This window comes from Mus caroli, unplaced genomic scaffold (assembly GCF_978045245.1).
Source record: "Mus caroli unplaced genomic scaffold, Mus_caroli_1 scaffold_2, whole genome shotgun sequence".
Lineage (NCBI taxonomy): Eukaryota > Metazoa > Chordata > Mammalia > Rodentia > Muridae > Mus > Mus caroli.
The window spans coordinates 40,442,966-40,462,714 of record NW_028227257.1 but is presented as its reverse complement, the minus strand read 5'-3'; the positions used below and the strand labels follow the sequence as shown (position 1 = coordinate 40,462,714).

Here is a 19,749-nt window from a genome sequence, read left to right as displayed (position 1 = left end):
TAACCCTCGAGCTTGTGTCTCTATCTGCATATGTAGCAGAAGATGGCTAGCTGGCCATCATTGAGAAGAAAGGCCCCTTGGTCTTGCAAACTTTATATACCTCAGTACAGGGGAACACCAGGGCCAAGAAGTGAGAGTGGGTGGGTAGGTGAGTGGGGGGGAGAGTATGGAGGACTTTTGGGATAGCATTTGAAATGTAAATGAAGAAAATGCCTAATAAATAAAAAAGAGTTATGAAATTAGAAAAAAAGATAAAAAATAAATAAACTTAGTTTTACCTGTAAACTATGCCATATACAAAGATAAAACCATGGCACTTTTTCTTTTCAACATAAAATAGCAGGAAATGATTTTCCTAGAATGCTTCTGTTGCCTCTTTCCTGAATTTTTTTGTAACTTTTTACAGAAACATACAAATTGATAGCAGTGTCCAGAGTTAGTATTTGGAGGGAGATACAGATCATGGTCCCTACATCACAAGAGTGTAGAGTGCTGATTGTTCCTGTCATGTACTTAAGGGATTTGGGGGAGGCAGTGAGCCTGAACTCACAATTAAGAAAGAATTCGTGTCATCATTTGGATGCTGATCATGGGATGGATCTCTGGGTATGGCAGTCTCTCGATGGTCCATCCTTTCGTCACAGCTCCAAACTTTGTCTCTGTAACTCCTTCCATGGGTGTTCTGTTCCCAATTCTACAACATTATGAACTAACCAGTACCCCAGAGCTCTTGACTCTAGCTGCATATGTATCAAAAGATGGCCTAGTCGGGCATCACTGGAAAGAGAGGCCCATTGGACATGCAAACTTTATATGCCCCAGTACAGGGGAACGCCAGGGCCAAAAAAAATGGGAATGGGTGGGTAGGGAAGTAGGGAGGGTATGGGGGACTTTTGGGATAGCATTGGAAATGTAATTGAGGAAAAGATTAATAAAAAAAAAAGAAAAAAAAAGAAAGAATTTGTGGAGCTTCATTTTGGAATCTTAAGAGCATCCGTTCTTGGAAAACTTTTCACCAAATTATTGTAAAGTAAATTTATGTTGCTGTTTGTCCTTCTCAGTGATCAAATTCCATTGTCTTTCAAGAAGATTTAATATCTTTTAATGAGTTCTTTAGCTTTTAAAGGTCAAAAGTTTAAAAATATACAAGTACCTTGATATATTTTCAGTGAGAAACTGCTGATCTTGGATTTCCTTTGTGTTTTCAGCAAAATAGGAACGCACATGCTGAGGATACGCGACTCTTTGAGCCCCACCAGGAAGCACCACTTTATGTCTTCGTTCTCACTTACATGGGATATGGAATTGGAATCCTATTCGGCTATCTCAGAGACTTTATGAGAAACTGGGGAATTGAGAAATGCAATGCAGCTGTAGAGCGAAAAGAACAAAAAGTAAGTATGCTTGCCACCCTGGATCTGTGAGAGTGTCAACATCTTCCCTTTCTCAAATAGTGATTCAGGCACAGACCCTAGAAACAAGGATATGTCCAGGAACCATTCAGCATAAATTCCATTCATCTCCACTTACAAAGCCATCTTTGATGTATTTGTGGCCTTGGTGCTTGTTTGTTTGTTTTCTACAAACATTTATTGAAATACTATTAATTACCAGGTACAGAATTTAAGCTTTCTTGTTCATTATCACGTTTAACTTAGATAATATCACCATTATCAATATGATAAAAGATCATTTTAATGATGAATGAACCAATGAGAAAGACAGCAGTGGAAGCAAGGGCACTTGGGAAGTACTCGTCTCTGTTCTTCTAGATTATTTGTGGTCTATTCCAAATTAAGAATAGGTGCCTTGGTGAGAAGTGACATTTTATTTTCATGTAGAACAGGATTTCTAAATATTTGTACTCCTGGTATAACTCATTGGATGATTTCCCTGTTTGGAAAGTCTTGTGCAATGAAGGAATTCAAACAGCATCCCTAACCTCCACATACTAGATTTGCCATTAGATTTGGCTGACACACATAGTAATGATAAAGTCACTGAATTTAGAACCATTTACATAGCTATTTGTGAAGTATCTGCATTGCCTTTTTTTCTGTACTGACCTAGAAAATAAATGGAAAGATAATCAGAGATCTAATCCTGTATGTATATATAATTAGTTCTTTGGGAAATCTGTACACATCTTGATCATATTCACAGCCTCCAGCAATTCTTTTCCCTTCAAACCCTTCCTTATACACCCATCTTTGTACCCTTTTCCCCCCTTAACCTATCAAGTGCAATATGTGATTCTCAAATATTCTTGGCTGTGTGATCTTTCACACATAGAAATTTCCCATGGTTAACTTACCAGAAGATCTATACTCTTAAAGAAAACTGAATTTCCATCTTCCAGAAGCTATCAATTACCAATAGTTCCTCAGTACTAGTGTGCCTTCATGCACACATCTCTCAGTGTTGGAATTTTGTCTGTCTTGATCTTGTGCATGCTGTGATATCCTATGTGTTGCTACCTGCTGTATTTGTTTATTTGTTTGTTTGGGAACCTTCCTCTACAATGATCCCTATGCCTTGAGAGGAAAGAGTGCCTATATTAATGTTCCATTTACTGTTGAGAATTCTCCAGTCTCTTATTGTCTGCACCTTGACTAGTTGAAAGTCTCTCTTTGTGTTGATCATGATGTACTACAAAAAGAGACTTCTCCAATGAAGGTTGAGAAATTCATTATTCTTTGAGTATATCTAATAGGATACAATTAAGACAGATATAACCCCTACTTTCAAAGAGCTAAACATAAAAAAGATGCTGATAAGAAGCCAGATAAATAAGTAGAAAGCACTAAGAGAGCTTTTAAGAGTGCCTGACCTGAATGTGTTGCTGAGAAAAGGCTTCTGGGATGAACAAAATTAAATTATGAACAAAGAGGAGAGTAAGAGATAAGGCAAATGGTAGGTATTCTTTAAAGAAAGGGACAGTGATACAAGATGGGTCCAGGGATAAGAGGATAGTCAAAAACTTAAGGAACTCCAAGCTTGAGTATGAGACAAGGACCATGTGAAAGGCAAGTAGAATCAGACTATAATCTTTTTTTATAATCCATTAATGTTTATTATAAGAACAATGAGAAAATACTGATGGATGCAGAAGAATGTAGAGTCAAATTTGAGCACACACCCTAGACAGTTGGTCTGTCCAAAGGGTTTGTCATTACCAGCTTTCTTTCTCTACTACTACTGCTAGCAACTGTACTTCATCCCTTCTCTCAAGGCCTCATTCACAAGATTTAAGCTCTTTCTATTCCCCATGTTCACTTTTTCCTGCCTCTATTTGGTTCAACTCCATGAGCAATATTAAACACACTCTATTTGGTATACATTCTTGCCTGGGAGAGAGGGGCTGATTTCCCTTTAGTGACAATTACTAAGTTGAGGTGGTTGCGTGGTGTCTATCAACCACATTAGTATATTTAGTCACTGACTCTTGTCTACATTCTTTTCCCTCTTCAAGCCCCCAGTACATCTTGACTCTCTTGATGTTCAATAATAATCTATTGCTTCCTATTTTGTTGAGAAAATAAAAGTGGTGAGTTCCTACACTCTCACTTCTCCTCTCCCAGTTGGACATCTGAGGTTCCACTCGAGGCATCTGCCTTCCACAATTTTTCCCAGATCAGTAAATTGTGACTCTGACAGTCCAGGTCTCTGTACAAAAGCCTCAAAGTCATCCTTGATGTTGCCTTTCTATTACACCCCAAGGCAAATCTGTTAATAATTATTGGTTGCCCTGTATTCAAAATATGTTTATCATCAGCTGTTCTTCAATGCCCACACTGCTGCAGTCCAAACTGCAATTTTCTCTTACCCAATAAACTTGATGCTCACCCTCTAGCCCTATGAGCTCTTCTCACAGACAACCAATATGATTCTTTTAAACCTAAACCCTAAATACTCCTAAACCTAAACCCAAGTCAAGCCACATGCTAGCTTTGTTTAGAGCTCTCTAATGTTTTTCCAAGTCACTAACTAAAATCAGATCTGGGGGAAGCCCTGCAAAATGTGGTCCCTTCTTTTGCCTCTAATTTATCTCCTCTACCATTCTCCCCTGGTTTGCTCTACTTCGAGCACTAAGATCTCCTAAGAACTAAGAACTCATCCTGATTATTCCATCTAACTTAGGAATTTTAAACTTCCATATCATTCTTCTTGGAATGGTCTTCCCTTTGGCATTTATATAACTCACTCTTGCCTGAACTGCCCCTATAAAACCCTGTAAAACCAATAGCCAGTCATCAAGATGCCTCATCAGAAAAAGTTCCCCAATAACCACTGGTCAGTGTGTCTGTCTCTATGTCACTGCCATGCAGCTATTACTATAGCTCTGTAATATAACTTAAAATCATGAACACTAATGCCTCCAGCAGTTCTTTCATTGTTCAGAATTGTTTTGGTTTTCTGGAATTTTTCTATTTCCATATGAAATTTAAGATATTTTTCTATTTAGATGAAGAAGTGCATTGAAATCTTGATGGGAAATTGTGTTCAGTATATGAATTGGTTTTGGTAGAATGCCAATTTTTACAATAATAATAATAATCCTAATTTATGGGCATGGGAGATCTTTCCCTTTTCTTATATTTTCTTGAATTATTCTTCAATGCCTTAAAGTTTTTATTATTCTAGTCTTTCAACTCCTTACTTAGATTTATTCCAAGATTTCTTCTAGGTTAATATCAATGGGATTATTTTCTGCTTCTATTCACAGGTATATGAGAGCTCCTGTGGTTTTTTATATTAATTGTATATATTGTATATATTGTTTCTTTTCTGAATGCATTTAAGCAGTTGTAGAAATGATCTAGTAGAGTCTTTAGGGTTTTTTATGTATAGAATCATATCATCAGGGAATAAGTATAGTTTGTCTCTGTCTTTCCTACTATATCCACTTTATATCTTTTTCATTTGTAGTGAGAACATTTAAAATCTTTGTTTTATCAAACTTAAAATACAGAGTGAATTATTATAAATATGGCAATAATCCTGCCCATTCATTCTTTAGCACTTACTCATCCTACAAAACTCAAAGTCTAGACTAGTCACAATTTCTACCTTACACAGAAACATTTTCTGACATTCTCTCACCTTTTCTATTGAGGCTTTTTCTTTGACACTTGGGAATTATTATTTTAACTAATCATATAAGTTTAAAGAAATAAAAGAATTTCCATAATGCAAAAGGATCAATATTATTTTATATCTATGATTTTAGGTTAAATCCACTCTTTTCTAACTCATTGGTTTGGGTCTATTCTCCTTCCACGAGTATTTATGAGCATTCTTTCCTACATAAAATCATAATTTTCCCCCTGAGAAATCATGAGATTGTCACTGAGCACCATAGTGAGGAATAATAGAGAGGGTTGCAGCTGGGGTACAGCCACGGCCATCAAAAGTCACATATTCTCACTATTTTTCTTTCACGTTGACCAACTCAAGGACTTGGTGGTCAACTCAAGTATGCAAATCAATAAATAGCACAAAGAGCTCATTCCCAATTATTCAGCACTTCCCCCATTGACTGTAGAATAGATTTTAATCTAAGACAGCTGTTTAAGTCTTCTTCACATTATGCCTAGTTTGCATAGTGTATCCACACTATGGGAGAAGTTACAGGGCAGGATAAGAAAGGTGACTAGAGGCCACATTAATCATGACACTGGCTTTGACTTTAAATGAAGTGGATTCTGAATAAAGGACAACCTGATACACCAGATGGTTTGTTCTCACTCATTCTTCTCAAATACTCTGTATTTCTAGCAAACAAGCCTACTCACAGACTTATTCTTGCTCATCATAACCTCATCTGCCTAAAGGCTACCTCCAAGGTTCTTTTTCCATAGTCTTCCCAATTATTCTAACAAATTATGATTCTCTCTTCTGCTCCAATTTTGTGAATGCCCAAAGCACTTGACTCAAGCCATAATTTTGGCTTTTGTTTTTTTCTGCCTACCATCAACTATTATGAGCCAAAAGATAAAGCCAACCCCAACTAAATGTTGTCCTTAACAAGAGTTCCAAGAAAGATGACAAAGGACACAGACCCACTAGGAATAAATGTATGGATCACACTCCTCTAGGAAAAGAGGCAAGACTCGCTGAGGTGCTTACAGAGGGTAGAGGAAATACAGAATGGATAGTAGAGAAAGGTATAAATACCATCTAAGACCACATGACCAGATGCAAAAATGAGTATTGTAAGTGGCATAATGAACTACAATCCAGAAATGGGGGGCACACCTGTGATGTAGATCTTGAAGTTGGAAGTCATATACTTTTGATCCATATCTTGAAGCATAGTGGCCATGAAAAGCTTAAGTAATACATGCCATTAATCCAAGGAGACAGAAGCAAGCAGATTTCTGAGTTCAAGACCAGCCTAGGATAGAGCACATTCCAAATAAAGAACATCTTAAGTCCAGGCATGATGGTACACACCATTATTCTGGGTCATGGCTTCTGTTAGAGGCCTACACAAGTACAATAGAAAAAGGAAGGCTTCCTTCTTCTTCACCAGCTTGCACTTACTTGCCAGCACTTCCGTTGGAACCTACTTTTCCAGAATCCCAGCCTATACAGAGGACCAGCCTTGTGTGACAGAGCAACTACTAGATATTGAACTTTCCACTCATAAATGCCCATTGTTGGGCTAGTTGGAATGCAGACTATAAGCCATTCCAATAATTTCTTTTAATATATAGAGACATTCCATAAGCTCTGTGACTCTAGAAAGCCCTGACTAAGACACTCTGCTTTGAGAGAATGGCCTAGTCAGCCATCAATGGGAGGAGAGGCCCTTGGTCTTGCAAAGATTATATGCCCCAGTACAGGGGAATGCCAGAGCCAGGAAAGGGGAGTGGGTGGGTTGGGGAGCATGGCAGGGGTGGGGGGAGTATAGGGGATTTTCGGAGAGGAAACTAGAAAAGGGGATAGCATTTGAAATGTAAGTGAAAAAAGAAAGTCATTCTGCTTTGGACCTCAGCTCATCTGCAGATTTCACATTCATGGGTGACATTTTATACAAGAATCTAAGCTGGTAGCTCTGCTACAAGAAAGACTTGGTCCCTCCACAACTTTGTCAGCTCAGTTCCTGCTAACTAACTGTCAACCGTAGTTTTGCCAATGGTCTTCAAATAGTTTCCACAAATCAATATGAAGTTTCTCATGATTAGTGAGGACTCCTATCATAGTTCACTTCCACCCATACATCTTAAAACACATGCATGAATCTCTTTAGACTATAGGTACTAATACCTCAACTATTTTTCCAACTTAACTGCTTGAGCATCAATACATCCCATCCCTATAGCTGAAATAACCCCTTCTTATGGATAGTAAAGCAAGCAAACAAACAAGCTTCCTTGTCTCTGCCACTTTCTCTTGAATTGAGCCAGCATCTTTGTACTGGGATTGAATGTAGGACGTTATATATCAAGTCTACCACAGAGACACCTCACCAGCCATTTGATTCTTTTTTTTTGCTATGGCTAGTCTTAAATTTACTCTGCAACCTAGGCTGGCTTTGAATTTGCAATCTTTCTAACTTAGCCTCCTAAATAGCTATGATTACAGACATGTGCTACAAAGCCCACATAAGCCCACATTTTTCTTTCATACTTAGATGCAGGTTCTTTTGTCATAGAGGCCCCACAGTTTTGTGAGCTCCATTTGTCCATTTTTTCACCCATCCATCTGTCCTCCCTGAAATGAAGAAAAAAAAAAAAAAACAAAACAAAACAACCTCTTCGTTGATTAAGCAGGCCTTTCCTCTTCTCTCAAATTTTAATTGCAAATAAGGTCTTTTTCCAAAGGAAAATAAAAAAGACTAAAGCTAAACTTCTACCTCCACTTCTGTCTAACAGGACTTTGTGCCGCTGTATCAGGACTTTGAGAACTTTTATAAGAGGAACCTGTACATGAGAATCAGAGACAGCTGGAGTCACACGGTCGGCAGTGCCCCAGCGCCTTACATGAGTATCATGGAAAAAGTGACTGATGACTATAACTGGACATTCAGGTGAAGCAGCTGGCTGCACAGGCTGGGTGGGTAGAGACTCAAGGAAACTCTAGCATGGATACAAGGTTACAGATCTGAAAAACCCAAGGGGTGAATGAGGTTGATCTTCTACTACTCAGCCCTTTGCAATTTCTCATGCTATGGTGGAAGAAAGGTACTTAAGTTGACCAAGTGTTTCCTTTACATTATAACATTATAATTAAGGTTAGACCTGTCTTGGCTGGTATACAACACACAGAGCCAACCTTGAAAAGCCTTTGTCAACTTCCTTGTCAAATTGTACCTTCCTGCATTCTCAATGATAACTAGGTGATTACTGTGGCTTTTTATTTTTTTCTTTAGAAGGTTTTGTAGCACTTTCAACCAGAACTTAAATGTCATAAAATCAATCATTTGGGGAAAACCACTGCCTAGTAATTTTCTGGGGCCTGGAACTCTCACTAATGCTATGTCTCACTATCAGATTATATCCCCCTAATAAAAAAGAACACATTATACCTTGGACAGTACAGGTTAAAATGGAAAAGACAGTGTGAGGCTGGGATCAAAGTCTCTGAGGCAGTAGAATATTAGGTGAGATAGGCCTGTGTGTTCACTTCCTCATCTCCCTACAGGCATACTGGAAAAGTTATAGAAAATGTCATCAACATGGGCTCCTACAACTACCTTGGGCTTGCAGGGAAATACGATGATTCGATGGTGAGAGTTAAGGATACTTTAGAAAAGTATGGTGTAGGTGTGGCCAGCACCAGAAATGAAATGGGTAAGTGCATTGATTAATTTGGAATGTTGGCTTTTTGAGTCTCAGATTCATGGTACTATATATCAAATTCTGACAGTGTCAAGGCTGTGTGCCTCAAATAAATGTGATAAAGTTGAAGAAGAAAAAGAGGAGGAGGAAGAGCGGGGAGAAGAGGAAAAAAGAAAAGGAGAAAGGAGAAAAAAGAAAAATCAACAAAAGCATCATTTTTAAAATTAAGCATCATTTTTAAAATTAAAACAGGCCATCCTGTTTTGGCCACACACTTTTTAAATTTTTTTATTGTTATTTTATTTATTTACATTTCAAATGTTATCCCCTTTCCTGGTTTCCCCTCCAAAAATTCCCCTATTCCACTCCCCCTCCTCCCTACTTCTATGAGGATGCTCCCCCACCCATTCCCACCTCACTGCTCTAGCATTCACCTACTCTGGGCACTTTTTACAGTGTGTGCTTAATTCTTCTGAACACATTTCAGAACCAAATGCCAAGTCTAATGCCTCCTTCAGGACATCCATTTTCTTTTCCTTCCCCCCATTATTTTCTAATGACATTTATTACTAATTAAAGTAATAATCCTATATAAGTTTGCCACAAAAATGTAAATATCCTGAGCAGAGAAATTGCTCTTGTGGAATGCTATGGTAAATGAATGAATGCATCCATGAATGAATGAATGAATGAATGATGGATAGATAAATTATTGAGCATGCAAAATGGAGCAGACTATTTTCTTCTCTTTCAGGAGATAAAACAATGTTTCTCAGAAAAGAATTAAAATTTATGGGAAAGAAATTATACTTCAGATAAAAACATAATGTCACTTGCACTTGCCAAATGCTTTATAACTTTTTTTTCATGTTGGTTTTTTATGTTGCATCTTATTTATTCTTTAAGAGTTCCTGTGCTCTAGGAAACTTGTGTAGTACTATTTCCTTAGTCTGGAGAAGAAAACTCAGGATCATGGCATCTAGGTGATAGATTCTGCAGGATTAATAGCCTACCACACATTTTGGTTCAGATCAGCTTCTATACTGTCTATAACAGGTAGCAAATGAAAGGGTTCACCAACTTGGTTCAGGCCTGCCTAAGATCATAGACAAATTTGATCAATGGGACTTACAATTAATGAATAACAAATCATAAGCTCCTCTCAGATAACCATTTGTCAGATGGGCTTTAAAAACAATATAGTTATCTAGAGGTAGCTATACTCTAAGGATTTTTACACTATGCCAATAGACATTTTATGTATAATTATTCAGATATGTGCAACAAATAATCAAATTAAATATAGCAAATGCCTTTTAAGAATAGATTTGAATTTTATTGCCTTATTAACTATTTTATTAATTCTTTTGTTGGATATTTTCTTTATATACATTTTAAATGATACCCACTTTCACAGTTTCCCTCCCTCCTGGAAACACTCTATCCCATCCTCCCTCCCCCAGCTTCTATGAGGACGTTCCTCCACCCACTCACTCACTCCCACCTCCCCGCCCTTGATTCCCCTACACTGGGACACCTATCAAGCCTTCATAGGACCAAGGACCTCTCCTCCCATTGATTCATAACAAGGCCATCCTCTGCTACATATGCACTCAGAGCCATGTGTACTCCTTTGCTGATGGCTTAGTCCCTGGGAGCTCTGGGGGTCTGGTAGGTTAATATTCTTGGTTTTCCTATGGGGTTGCAAACCTCTTCAGCTCCTTCAGGCCTTTCCCTAACTCCTCCATTGCGGACCCCATTGAGAACCTCATGCTCAGTCCAATGGATGGCTGCGAGCATCCACCTCTGTATTTGTCAGGCTCTGGCAGAGCCTCTCAGGAGACAGCTATATCAGGTATTTGGTAACTGTATATGGGATGAGTCCCCAGGTGGGACAGTCTCTGGATGTCCTTTCCTTCAGTCTCTGCTCAACACTTTATCTCCATATTTGTTCCTGTAAGTATTTTGTTCTCCTTCTAAGAAGGAGTGAAGTACCCACACTTTGGTCTTCCTTATTATAGAGCTTCATGTGGTCTATGAATTGTATCTTGGTTATTTGGAGCTTTTGAACTAATATCCACTTATCAGTGAGTGCATACCATGTGTGTTCTTTTGCAACTGGGTTACCTCACTGAGGATGATATTTTCTAGTTCTATCCATTTGCCTAAGAATTTTATGAATTCATCATTTTTAATAGCTGAATAGTACTCCATTGTGTAAATGTACCACATTTTCTGCATCCATTCCTCTGGTGAAGAACATCTAGGTTCTTTCCAGCTCCTGGCTATTTCCAGCTCCTGGCTATTATAAACAAGGTATCTATGAACATAGTGTTCTTACTGCACGTGTCCTTATAACATGTTGGAGCATCTTGTTCAACATCCTTAGTCAACAGAGAAATGCAAATCAAAACAACTCTGAGATTCCACCTCACACCAGTCAGAATAGCTATAATCAAAAGCTCAGGTGACAGCAGATGCTGGCGAGGATGTGGAGAAAGAGGAACACTCCTCCATTGCTGATGGGATTGCAAGCTGGTACAACTACTCTGGAAATCAGACTGGAGGTTCCTCAGAAAATTGGACATAGTACTATGTGAGGATCCAGTTATATCACTCCTAGGCATTTTATTAATTCTTTGAGAATTTTATAAAATGTATTTTGATCACATTCATCTCAACTTCTCTCCTTAGCTCTTCCCAGATCTACTCCTATTCCATGCCCCCAACCCCCTACCCCCTACTCCGTATTCCCTACCCCATACCCCACCTCAACTTTCTGTTCTGTTATATAAATATAATGTGTGTGTAAGATTCTTATAAAATAATAAGCTATTATATGGCTTTTCAAATATCTTTAGTATAAGATTTCATCCACAAATAGAGGAAATATTTAGCTAAAACTCCAGAGCCCATCATAATTGCTCATATTTCTTAATAAGAATATCTTTCTAATTTCCATTTGGCCTTTGAGTTAGGGATGTAAATGAGGCAGCACTATGTCATTGGGAAGTGGCAGTTCTACTCCACTTAGACAGGAGACATCCACAATGTTTCATCTGATGTTTAAGCAAACACTGGAGAAATAACCCCAGCTATAAAAAGCGCAGAGTTAGTGACTTCTTGGGCTGTTACTTCTAGAGCTAGTGATCCCAGTACTAGTGCTGTGAATAAACAAATCAGAAAACGGTCTAAAAAATAAATGACATTTCAACTTATCCTTCATCATAGACAGAAGCCAAATTAAGAAAGCAGATGGACAGAGACAATGATTTACCACCAGAGAAAACCATATAAAGACATATTCCTAGTTCTACATGTCAGAAAGCCCAGAGAAATTAAACAGGAGTGAGTTTTTGGTATTCTTTTACTATCTATTCATACCCTGAAATTCTTCCATGCATTTTTCTGAGTCAAGTTCTAAGACATGGATGTTAACAGGCTTCATACAAATAATGAAAGACCCAAAGATAAGCTACCTACACTAATCATAAAAAAAAAAAAAACAGGATGAAACATGAACCTAGACCATCAGTGATGGAATAAATAAATAAGATGGTTTATTTGAAAGCAACGTAAAAAGTACTATCATTATTCTGGAAGCCATTCATCTGAAATAATTTCAAGTAACTGGATTAGAAAACATGCCTCATAATCTTAAGAAAAACGTTAAATGGTGAAAATTGGTTAACAACAGATCTGCCTCCTAAAAAGAGTTCCCCATACTGTGAGAACTACCAGAAACTAGATGAATGACTTTCTCAAAGTACAGTGATCTTTTACTTTGTTTAGCATGAACACATATGCCTGGCAGATAATATCTATAAGTAGAAAATGGCAAGTAGCTAAGAAACACCCCAAAAATCAGTGAAGTGAGTTAGTTTCAATCTTTGAACATATCCTGACACATGCTGTTCACATGTCTTCAAACACAGGAAAAGTTAATTTTGAAGAAACCATGGAGAAGCATTTCTTTTGTTTCTCTTCATTCCTCACATTAGTTCTACCAAAACGTATGTTTTCTCGTCTTTCTTCCCCTGTACACACAAAAGTGATGACTGGATTACAGTGCATCATTTGTACATAACCCCAATGCCCTATGTGATGCTGTAATCAAATCAATCAATGCTCTTAATCAAATCACAAGTTCAAATCTAAGAAAATGCATAGAATGCCACAAAGCAATGCTTGTGTCAATAAAAGCTCATCTCAACTTGGTGATTTATCAGCCCTTGGATGGGGGGAGGGGAGCCAGCCTGAACTACAAAGTGAATTCTAGGACATCCAGGGCCATTCAGAGAAATTTTGCCTCAAAAGGAGGAGGAGGAGGAGGAGAGAAAAGGGAAAGGAAAGGAAAGGAAAGGAAAGGAAAGGAAAGGAAAGGAAAGGAAAGGAAAGGAAAGGAAAGGAAAAGGAAAAGGAAAAGGAAAAGGAAAAGGAAAAGGAAAAGGAAAAGGAAAAGGAAAAGGAAAAGGAAAAGGAAAAGGAAAAGGAAAAGGAAAAGGAAAAGGAAAAGGAAAAGGAAAAGGAAAAGGAAAAGGAAAAGGGAAAGGGAAAGGGAAAGGGAAAGGGAAAGGGAAAGGGAAAAGGAAAAGGGAAAGGGAAAAGGAAAAGGAAAGGAAAAGGGAAAAGGAAAAGGAAAGGAAAAGGGAAAAGGAAAGGAAAAGGAAAATAAAATCCTGCTTACTTTAAACACATGCCCATTTGGGAACATTCCTACAACCACAATTATAGCTTTGGGGTGTACCCATCGATGCTTTCATTTTTCAAATCACCAAAATGAACACATCACATTGACTTAGAACCCAACAACAACAACAAAAAAGGTACAAAAGACATATTTCTAAAGTTTCAGTTGCAATGCTCACTTTATTAATAATGTACAGCTTTGCTGAAATCTCTTTCTGTTCGGTTTAAGAACACTGCCCTTTACCACTGGTATGTAAATCCTACAGCATGGATTCATGACTCATCCTATACTGTCATTCACTTCAATTGCCAAGTCATCTCTTTATATTTTCTGCCAAATGTTTTGAAGCTAAATAGGAAGGATATAGTTTCACTAATTCAAGCTTCTGAAGAAAAGGCCAGCTTGGAGCAGCAAATCAGTAGAAATCAAAACATACTTTAAATAAACATTAACTTCAGATGTTCAAGTTTCTTTTGTAATGAGTAGTTTCTAAGAAATTGCTATCAAGCAAAGATCTTTATTTTTTTTTAAGTGACTCCAGGAGAGGTACACTAGAGATATAGTTCAGTGGTGGAGTACTTTTCTAGCATGAACAAGGCAGACTACTACAAGAGATTTTTAATTGAAAACAATTTTATGCAAATCAATGCTACAAAGATGTTTATAAACAATTTGTTTCATTGTATAAGTTACAGAGATTCTCCATTACAATTATTTTACTTCTATAGCAAAACCCTTTTTAAAAAATGGCACTAGTTCCTTTCAGATCAAATTATTGTAAATTCTGATTAATGAAATGTCATTGCCTTACTCTCAAGCCTTATTTTTCTCTAAGGGTCCTCATAAAGAATACGGTACTCTCAGAGGAATTGTTTGGGAGTAGAAACATGAAAATATGTCTTTGCTTCTGAAAGCCTCTTGGCAATTTCCTGAGCCCTAATGGAGTTCTGACAATGTAATTGCCCTTCCCCTGACAGCATTAGGAATTATACACAAGCCAAATTTCAACAAGCACAGATATCTCCAAAAGTGTAGAAATTGGCCCTGTAGGTTCAACAGAGCCAAGCAAGTATAATATATCAGTGTGACATACCAATAGTTTTACTTCAGTATAGTATGTGCCCCAAACCTGGAGTGACAAAAGTTGAGATTCACAGAAGTTGATAATCTGCAGATAAACTTCTTCTACCTCCTGACTCAAGATAAAACACATAGCCTAGGCATAGTTTTAATGACTTACCATTCAGAAATTGCTAGATTCCATATGCTGAGAACTCAAAACTAAGAGTAATTCTCTTGGGTGTCATTGCCTAATACTAAAGTTCTCCTTGGTAAAACCAAAAGTCCACTCATTCGAGGCTCACTAAGTAATCGAGGAGCTCTCTGGTCTGTACTTTTGCAAAGTAAGACTTATGTTTCTATTTTACTAATTTGACAAAAGTAACAGGAAGAGTAGATGAAATTATAATTCAGCTGTTCATAAATAAAGTTTCACCCACCACTACCTCCCTTTAAATCCTTCTAGTGCCTTAAACTCACCCCCTCTCCTGTCTAGGTTTATGTCTACTTGACTCAGAATGACCATCACCAGGAATACAAATGATAACAAATACTGGTATGGATGTGGTTAAGGTGGAACATTTATACATTGTTGGCCAGAGTGTAAACTAGTGCAACTATTTTGGATAGCACTCTGGAGGGGTCTTGGAAAGCTAGAACTCAAAGTCTAGCTTGCCTCTCCTGGGAATATACCAAAGGGTATTGTATCTTACTACAGAATACTTGTAGATCCATGTCCACTGGTGCTCTATTTACAATAGTGCAATCAATTTATGTCCAGTAACTGACAAATAGATGATGAAATATAGAATGTATAGATAGCAGAATTTTACTTGAATGTAAAAAAAAAAAGCAAAATCACAAAATGTTCAGATAAATGGATGGAACTGAAAAAGAAATTATACTCAGTACTGTAACCTGGTCTCAAAAAGATAAGCATCTCATGTTATCTTTCATAGGAAACCCAGATTTAAAACACACACACACATACAGACACACACACACACGCACACCCCACACACACACATATAGACACACATGCACGCATACAGACACACACACACCCCACACACACCCATACACACCACACACACACACACCCCACACACACCCCACACATACACACACACACACACACACATGAACACACACACACACACATGCTCACATACAATAGTGTTACTATGTGAACCAGTGAGCATGTTGATTTGCTTGATATTTTCACTGAAAATAAAAAGAATCCCAGAGGCAAAAAGATTCAAACATGGAAAGGAGTGAAAGTGAGAAAAACGAGGAAGTGGGGAAGAGTTAACAGGAGTGAAAAAAAAGCTGTACAGAAATTTACATCATCACTATAGAGCACAGGTGACAAAGAATAACAGGGGGAAATACTCTAGAGTTAAATGGTTAAGTGAGTATGGGAGTTTTGAGATAGGAAAGAAAAATGACTGGGCTAGCCAAAACTCTAAAGAAGCTTAACAGAAACCCATGAGATGATGAGCTAACTTTTCAAATACAGTATGTTGTAAAAGGAATTTGAATAGATCTACCCTGCATGGGCAGAGTGTGCTGCTCCCATGAAACATGAATTATTAAGTGAAAAATCTCTATTCCAGGCGGGGGAGGGGGTGGTGCTCTCCCTTTGAGTTATTAGTCAGGAAGGCCTCAAAGGCACTCCTAACAACACAGAATATTGTTACTAATTTTAGTTGCCCATCAAAACTAAATGGTAAGCACAGATTGCTGAAGACACCGCTTACTTTGCAATTGAGGACACTGAGAAATCAACATTGAATGTCAAGAAAATTTTCTCCCTGCTTGATAGATTTCATAGAGCTGGACGAGTCTTAGCACACTTCTGGGAAAGACATCAGTGCTCTCACCAAGCAGGAAGCCCTGTATGCTACAGCCTCGTTTTTAATTTTGTCAGTACTAAGGACTGAATTCAGTATGCAGCATAAGTATTTTAACTACTGAGATATATCCATTACCCCAAAATCAGAATATATTGCTTAAGAAATGTATTCTAGAGGCCTTACACACACACACACACACACACACAAGGGTTACTATGAGAACCACTGAGCGTGTTGATTAACTTGATATTTTACTGTCTAAATGTATAGCAAAATATTCTGTTTATATAAAAAAGTAAAAAAGAAAAAGTAATCTGTTGCAAGATAGTGTCTTCTATATATGACCAGCAACTGAATCCATGAAACCTCAATAATTTGATTACCTAATTAAAACCTGAAAGAATAGACAGCACCAATTGACATAGCAACATGGATGAGGAAATCTCTCAAAGCACCATCCCAAAATAGAGATCTGTGGACAATTAATGGTTACTGAGAATGGGAGATCAGTCTTCTTCTCTAGGTTTTGCAGTCCCAAAGTACATACACATATGAGCAACATTAAATGAACTCAACAAGTTGTATATATAAATGTGTGTGTGTGTGCATAACAATAATAATTAAAGAATAAGAGGTCATGAAGTTGAGAAGTAAGAGGAAAAGAGCTGGAGGGAAGAGAGAAAATTATGGCAATACATTACTCATAGATGAAGTTCTCAAGATATGAAAAGTTAAAAAAAAAATAACAGAAATAAAAGAATAAAAACATGGGCTAGAGAGATGGCTAGGCAGTTAATTGCACTGTCTGCTGTTCCAGAGGTTCTGAGTTCAATTCCTAGCAATCACATGGTGACTCAAAACCATACATAATATGATCTTGATGCCCTTTTTGACATGCAAGGGTACAAGCAGATAGAGCACTCATACATTAAATAAATACATATTTTTTTAAAAAATGAATGAAAACACAAAGTGAAGAAGTCATTTTGTTAGCTTAATGCCTCCTTCTTTTGTCATCAGTATTACCATGAAAATGTGTCACAATTGCCAACTATGCCTCCCTTAGACACTTGACCTGCATCTCATTCTAATTATCTACTAATGTTTAATTTAGCAAGAGGTAGTGAGTGTTCCGTTTAAAGTGAAATTCTAAGTAGGCATACCAATGCAAGTTCCTTCTGCTGTTTGTCTCTGAACAAAGTGGCCAGACAAGCCATCTGGTTTTACATCTTTCTCTGAATGTTTAACGTGAAATAAATTCCACCAAGAGTCAATTTAACCCTATAAACTGCAAGTAACAGAACCAGGTACCCAAAGACTTCTGTGTGATTCCTTTAGGCACAAGGACCGATGCTGGCTTGGATGTAGGAATCCTCAGTGCATGCAAAGTGGCACAGATGTGAACTGATCTGCAACACCATTAGAACAGGCAGATGGGAAGAGCTGGCAGATCTTCATGTTAAATGACAACCCGTGCTGAGGCCAATTCTAGAAACAGTCTGAAAACAGGCTATTATGAACCAAATGTGACTAGTCACAGTTAGGGAAATAGATTCACACGTGATACAGAGGAATAATTGGTAACTGAGAAATGGACTTCTCAATACTGCCTTTACCCAATTGATATCAATCAGTGTTAGTATCCAGTATTAAAGCCAGCAATCTGTACACTTTGGCTGAGGGTGAACCAGTCAGCATCACTAAAAAGCCAAAAGAAACATGTAGTCCAATGCCCAGAGTATTGGTCATTTATCCTGAATCTACTTTTTATTCACTTGACTTGTGACAATGAACTCGATGTTTGGCATCAGAAAATATCACTTAGTGAGCTGCCAAAAGGATAGACCCAGTTCATATGTATTCTTTTATTCATGGAGCAGATGTTAGTAGCCTGCTGGATAAAGAAAACATCAAAGTAATAACAGGAGTCAATATATACTAGCCAAATGAAAATGATTGTGCGTCTGTTTGTCCCTTCAACTACATGATAGTTATGCATTGTGGGGATTTACAAACGACGGTATTTATATACCAAAGACAGACTATTGAATGTTATTTTTTAAACTACCCAACTATTTGGACCACTAGCTAAACTTAACACCTGCACTGGATTGAGGCACAGCCCAATGTCTGTAGAAAGAAAGCTCAGCAACTTTCTAACAACTACTTCGTTCTCTTGAATCATCCTTTATTTTTAGCATAGAGTAATAAGAAAGTAGAATGTAATTAATTTTTAAAAGTGGTGTTCTTATTAATGCATATGGAATTCCTTACATTGGGAAACCTCCCAAGAGAGTCTTTGGCACATGCACATCCCATAGTTGCTTGGCTGTCTGTTTACCTAACAGCACATCCCACACCGTCCTACAGACCTTCAGTGATTCAATTAGCTAAACATGTGGAACATCAGGTTTAGAAAGAACAAAGGTGGAGATTTATCTTAATTATCTGTCCACATATGTCCAAGTGATTTAGTTGTGACATAGTTACTCAGTTGATTCCCCTGAACAGGAAAGACTTATGAGGAAAGTTACTGAGTCGACTAATTTGGCCTCCTATCTTTAAGCAGCTTCTCTAAATATTGATATTTGCTGCCTAGTTACCTTGTTGCTTTGGTTCCACGTGGATCTTTGATCTTCCTAGGTGCACCCTCTACTCTTAGCTCTTCATTCTCCACAAAAAGTCTCCATATAACTCTCTAGGTCTCTACTGAATGTTAGTGCTAGACAGGGCATAGTGCTCACCAGGACAAAACCTCTGCTATAGGATCACGATGAATGTTACTCCCATGAACATTCTGATGTCTTTAGTTTCTGTAGAAATCACGGGTCTTGTATGTCTGTCTGCACCCTTTGTGTACCTTCTGTAATGGAGATTTTTCCAACTTCTGGAATCAACTTAGTAATACTAATCATTGTGGGATAATGATGATATAATTAATCTCCCGAGTAGTTTTGCCTTGGGCAGCTAGAAGGGAGGTGGAGAATGACTCACACATTGGGTGGAGATGAGAAAGTGAGTGGGAGACGCCACTTTGACAGGATGGATTCTAAATGGATGAAAGAGCATGTGTAATATCAGAAGATCCAAAACCATATCTTCTAATCTCTTTACCAACTTTCAGGGACAATAGCCAAAGACTACTCAAGCTATCAGTGGCAGATCTAGAGAAAGTCTCCTAACTTTTAGTTGCCTTCTCCTGCAACTATCTCCTTGGGGAGGCAATGTCTTCTAAATAAATAAAAATGAATCCCAGTACATGATCCTATGTTCATGTTTTCATCTTCAATTTACTCTTTCTGTTGTGTGTGGAATATATTTATTTAATATGTATATTTACTGATTTATTTCAAATATA

General features: G+C 37.7%; 1 protein-coding gene across 1 annotated transcript in view; it reads left to right on the top strand.

Moving 5' to 3' along the window:
* The window catches only part of Sptlc3 (serine palmitoyltransferase long chain base subunit 3), a 137,109-nt gene that overhangs the window by 41,871 nt on the left and 75,489 nt on the right, over positions 1-19,749 (top strand). Inside the window, exons 2-4 of the mRNA XM_021156536.3 lie at positions 1,209-1,394; positions 7,881-8,035; positions 8,650-8,798. Of these exons, the coding sequence (XP_021012195.1) occupies positions 1,209-1,394; positions 7,881-8,035; positions 8,650-8,798 (490 nt within the window). The remainder of the gene's footprint in view (positions 1-1,208; positions 1,395-7,880; positions 8,036-8,649; positions 8,799-19,749) is intronic.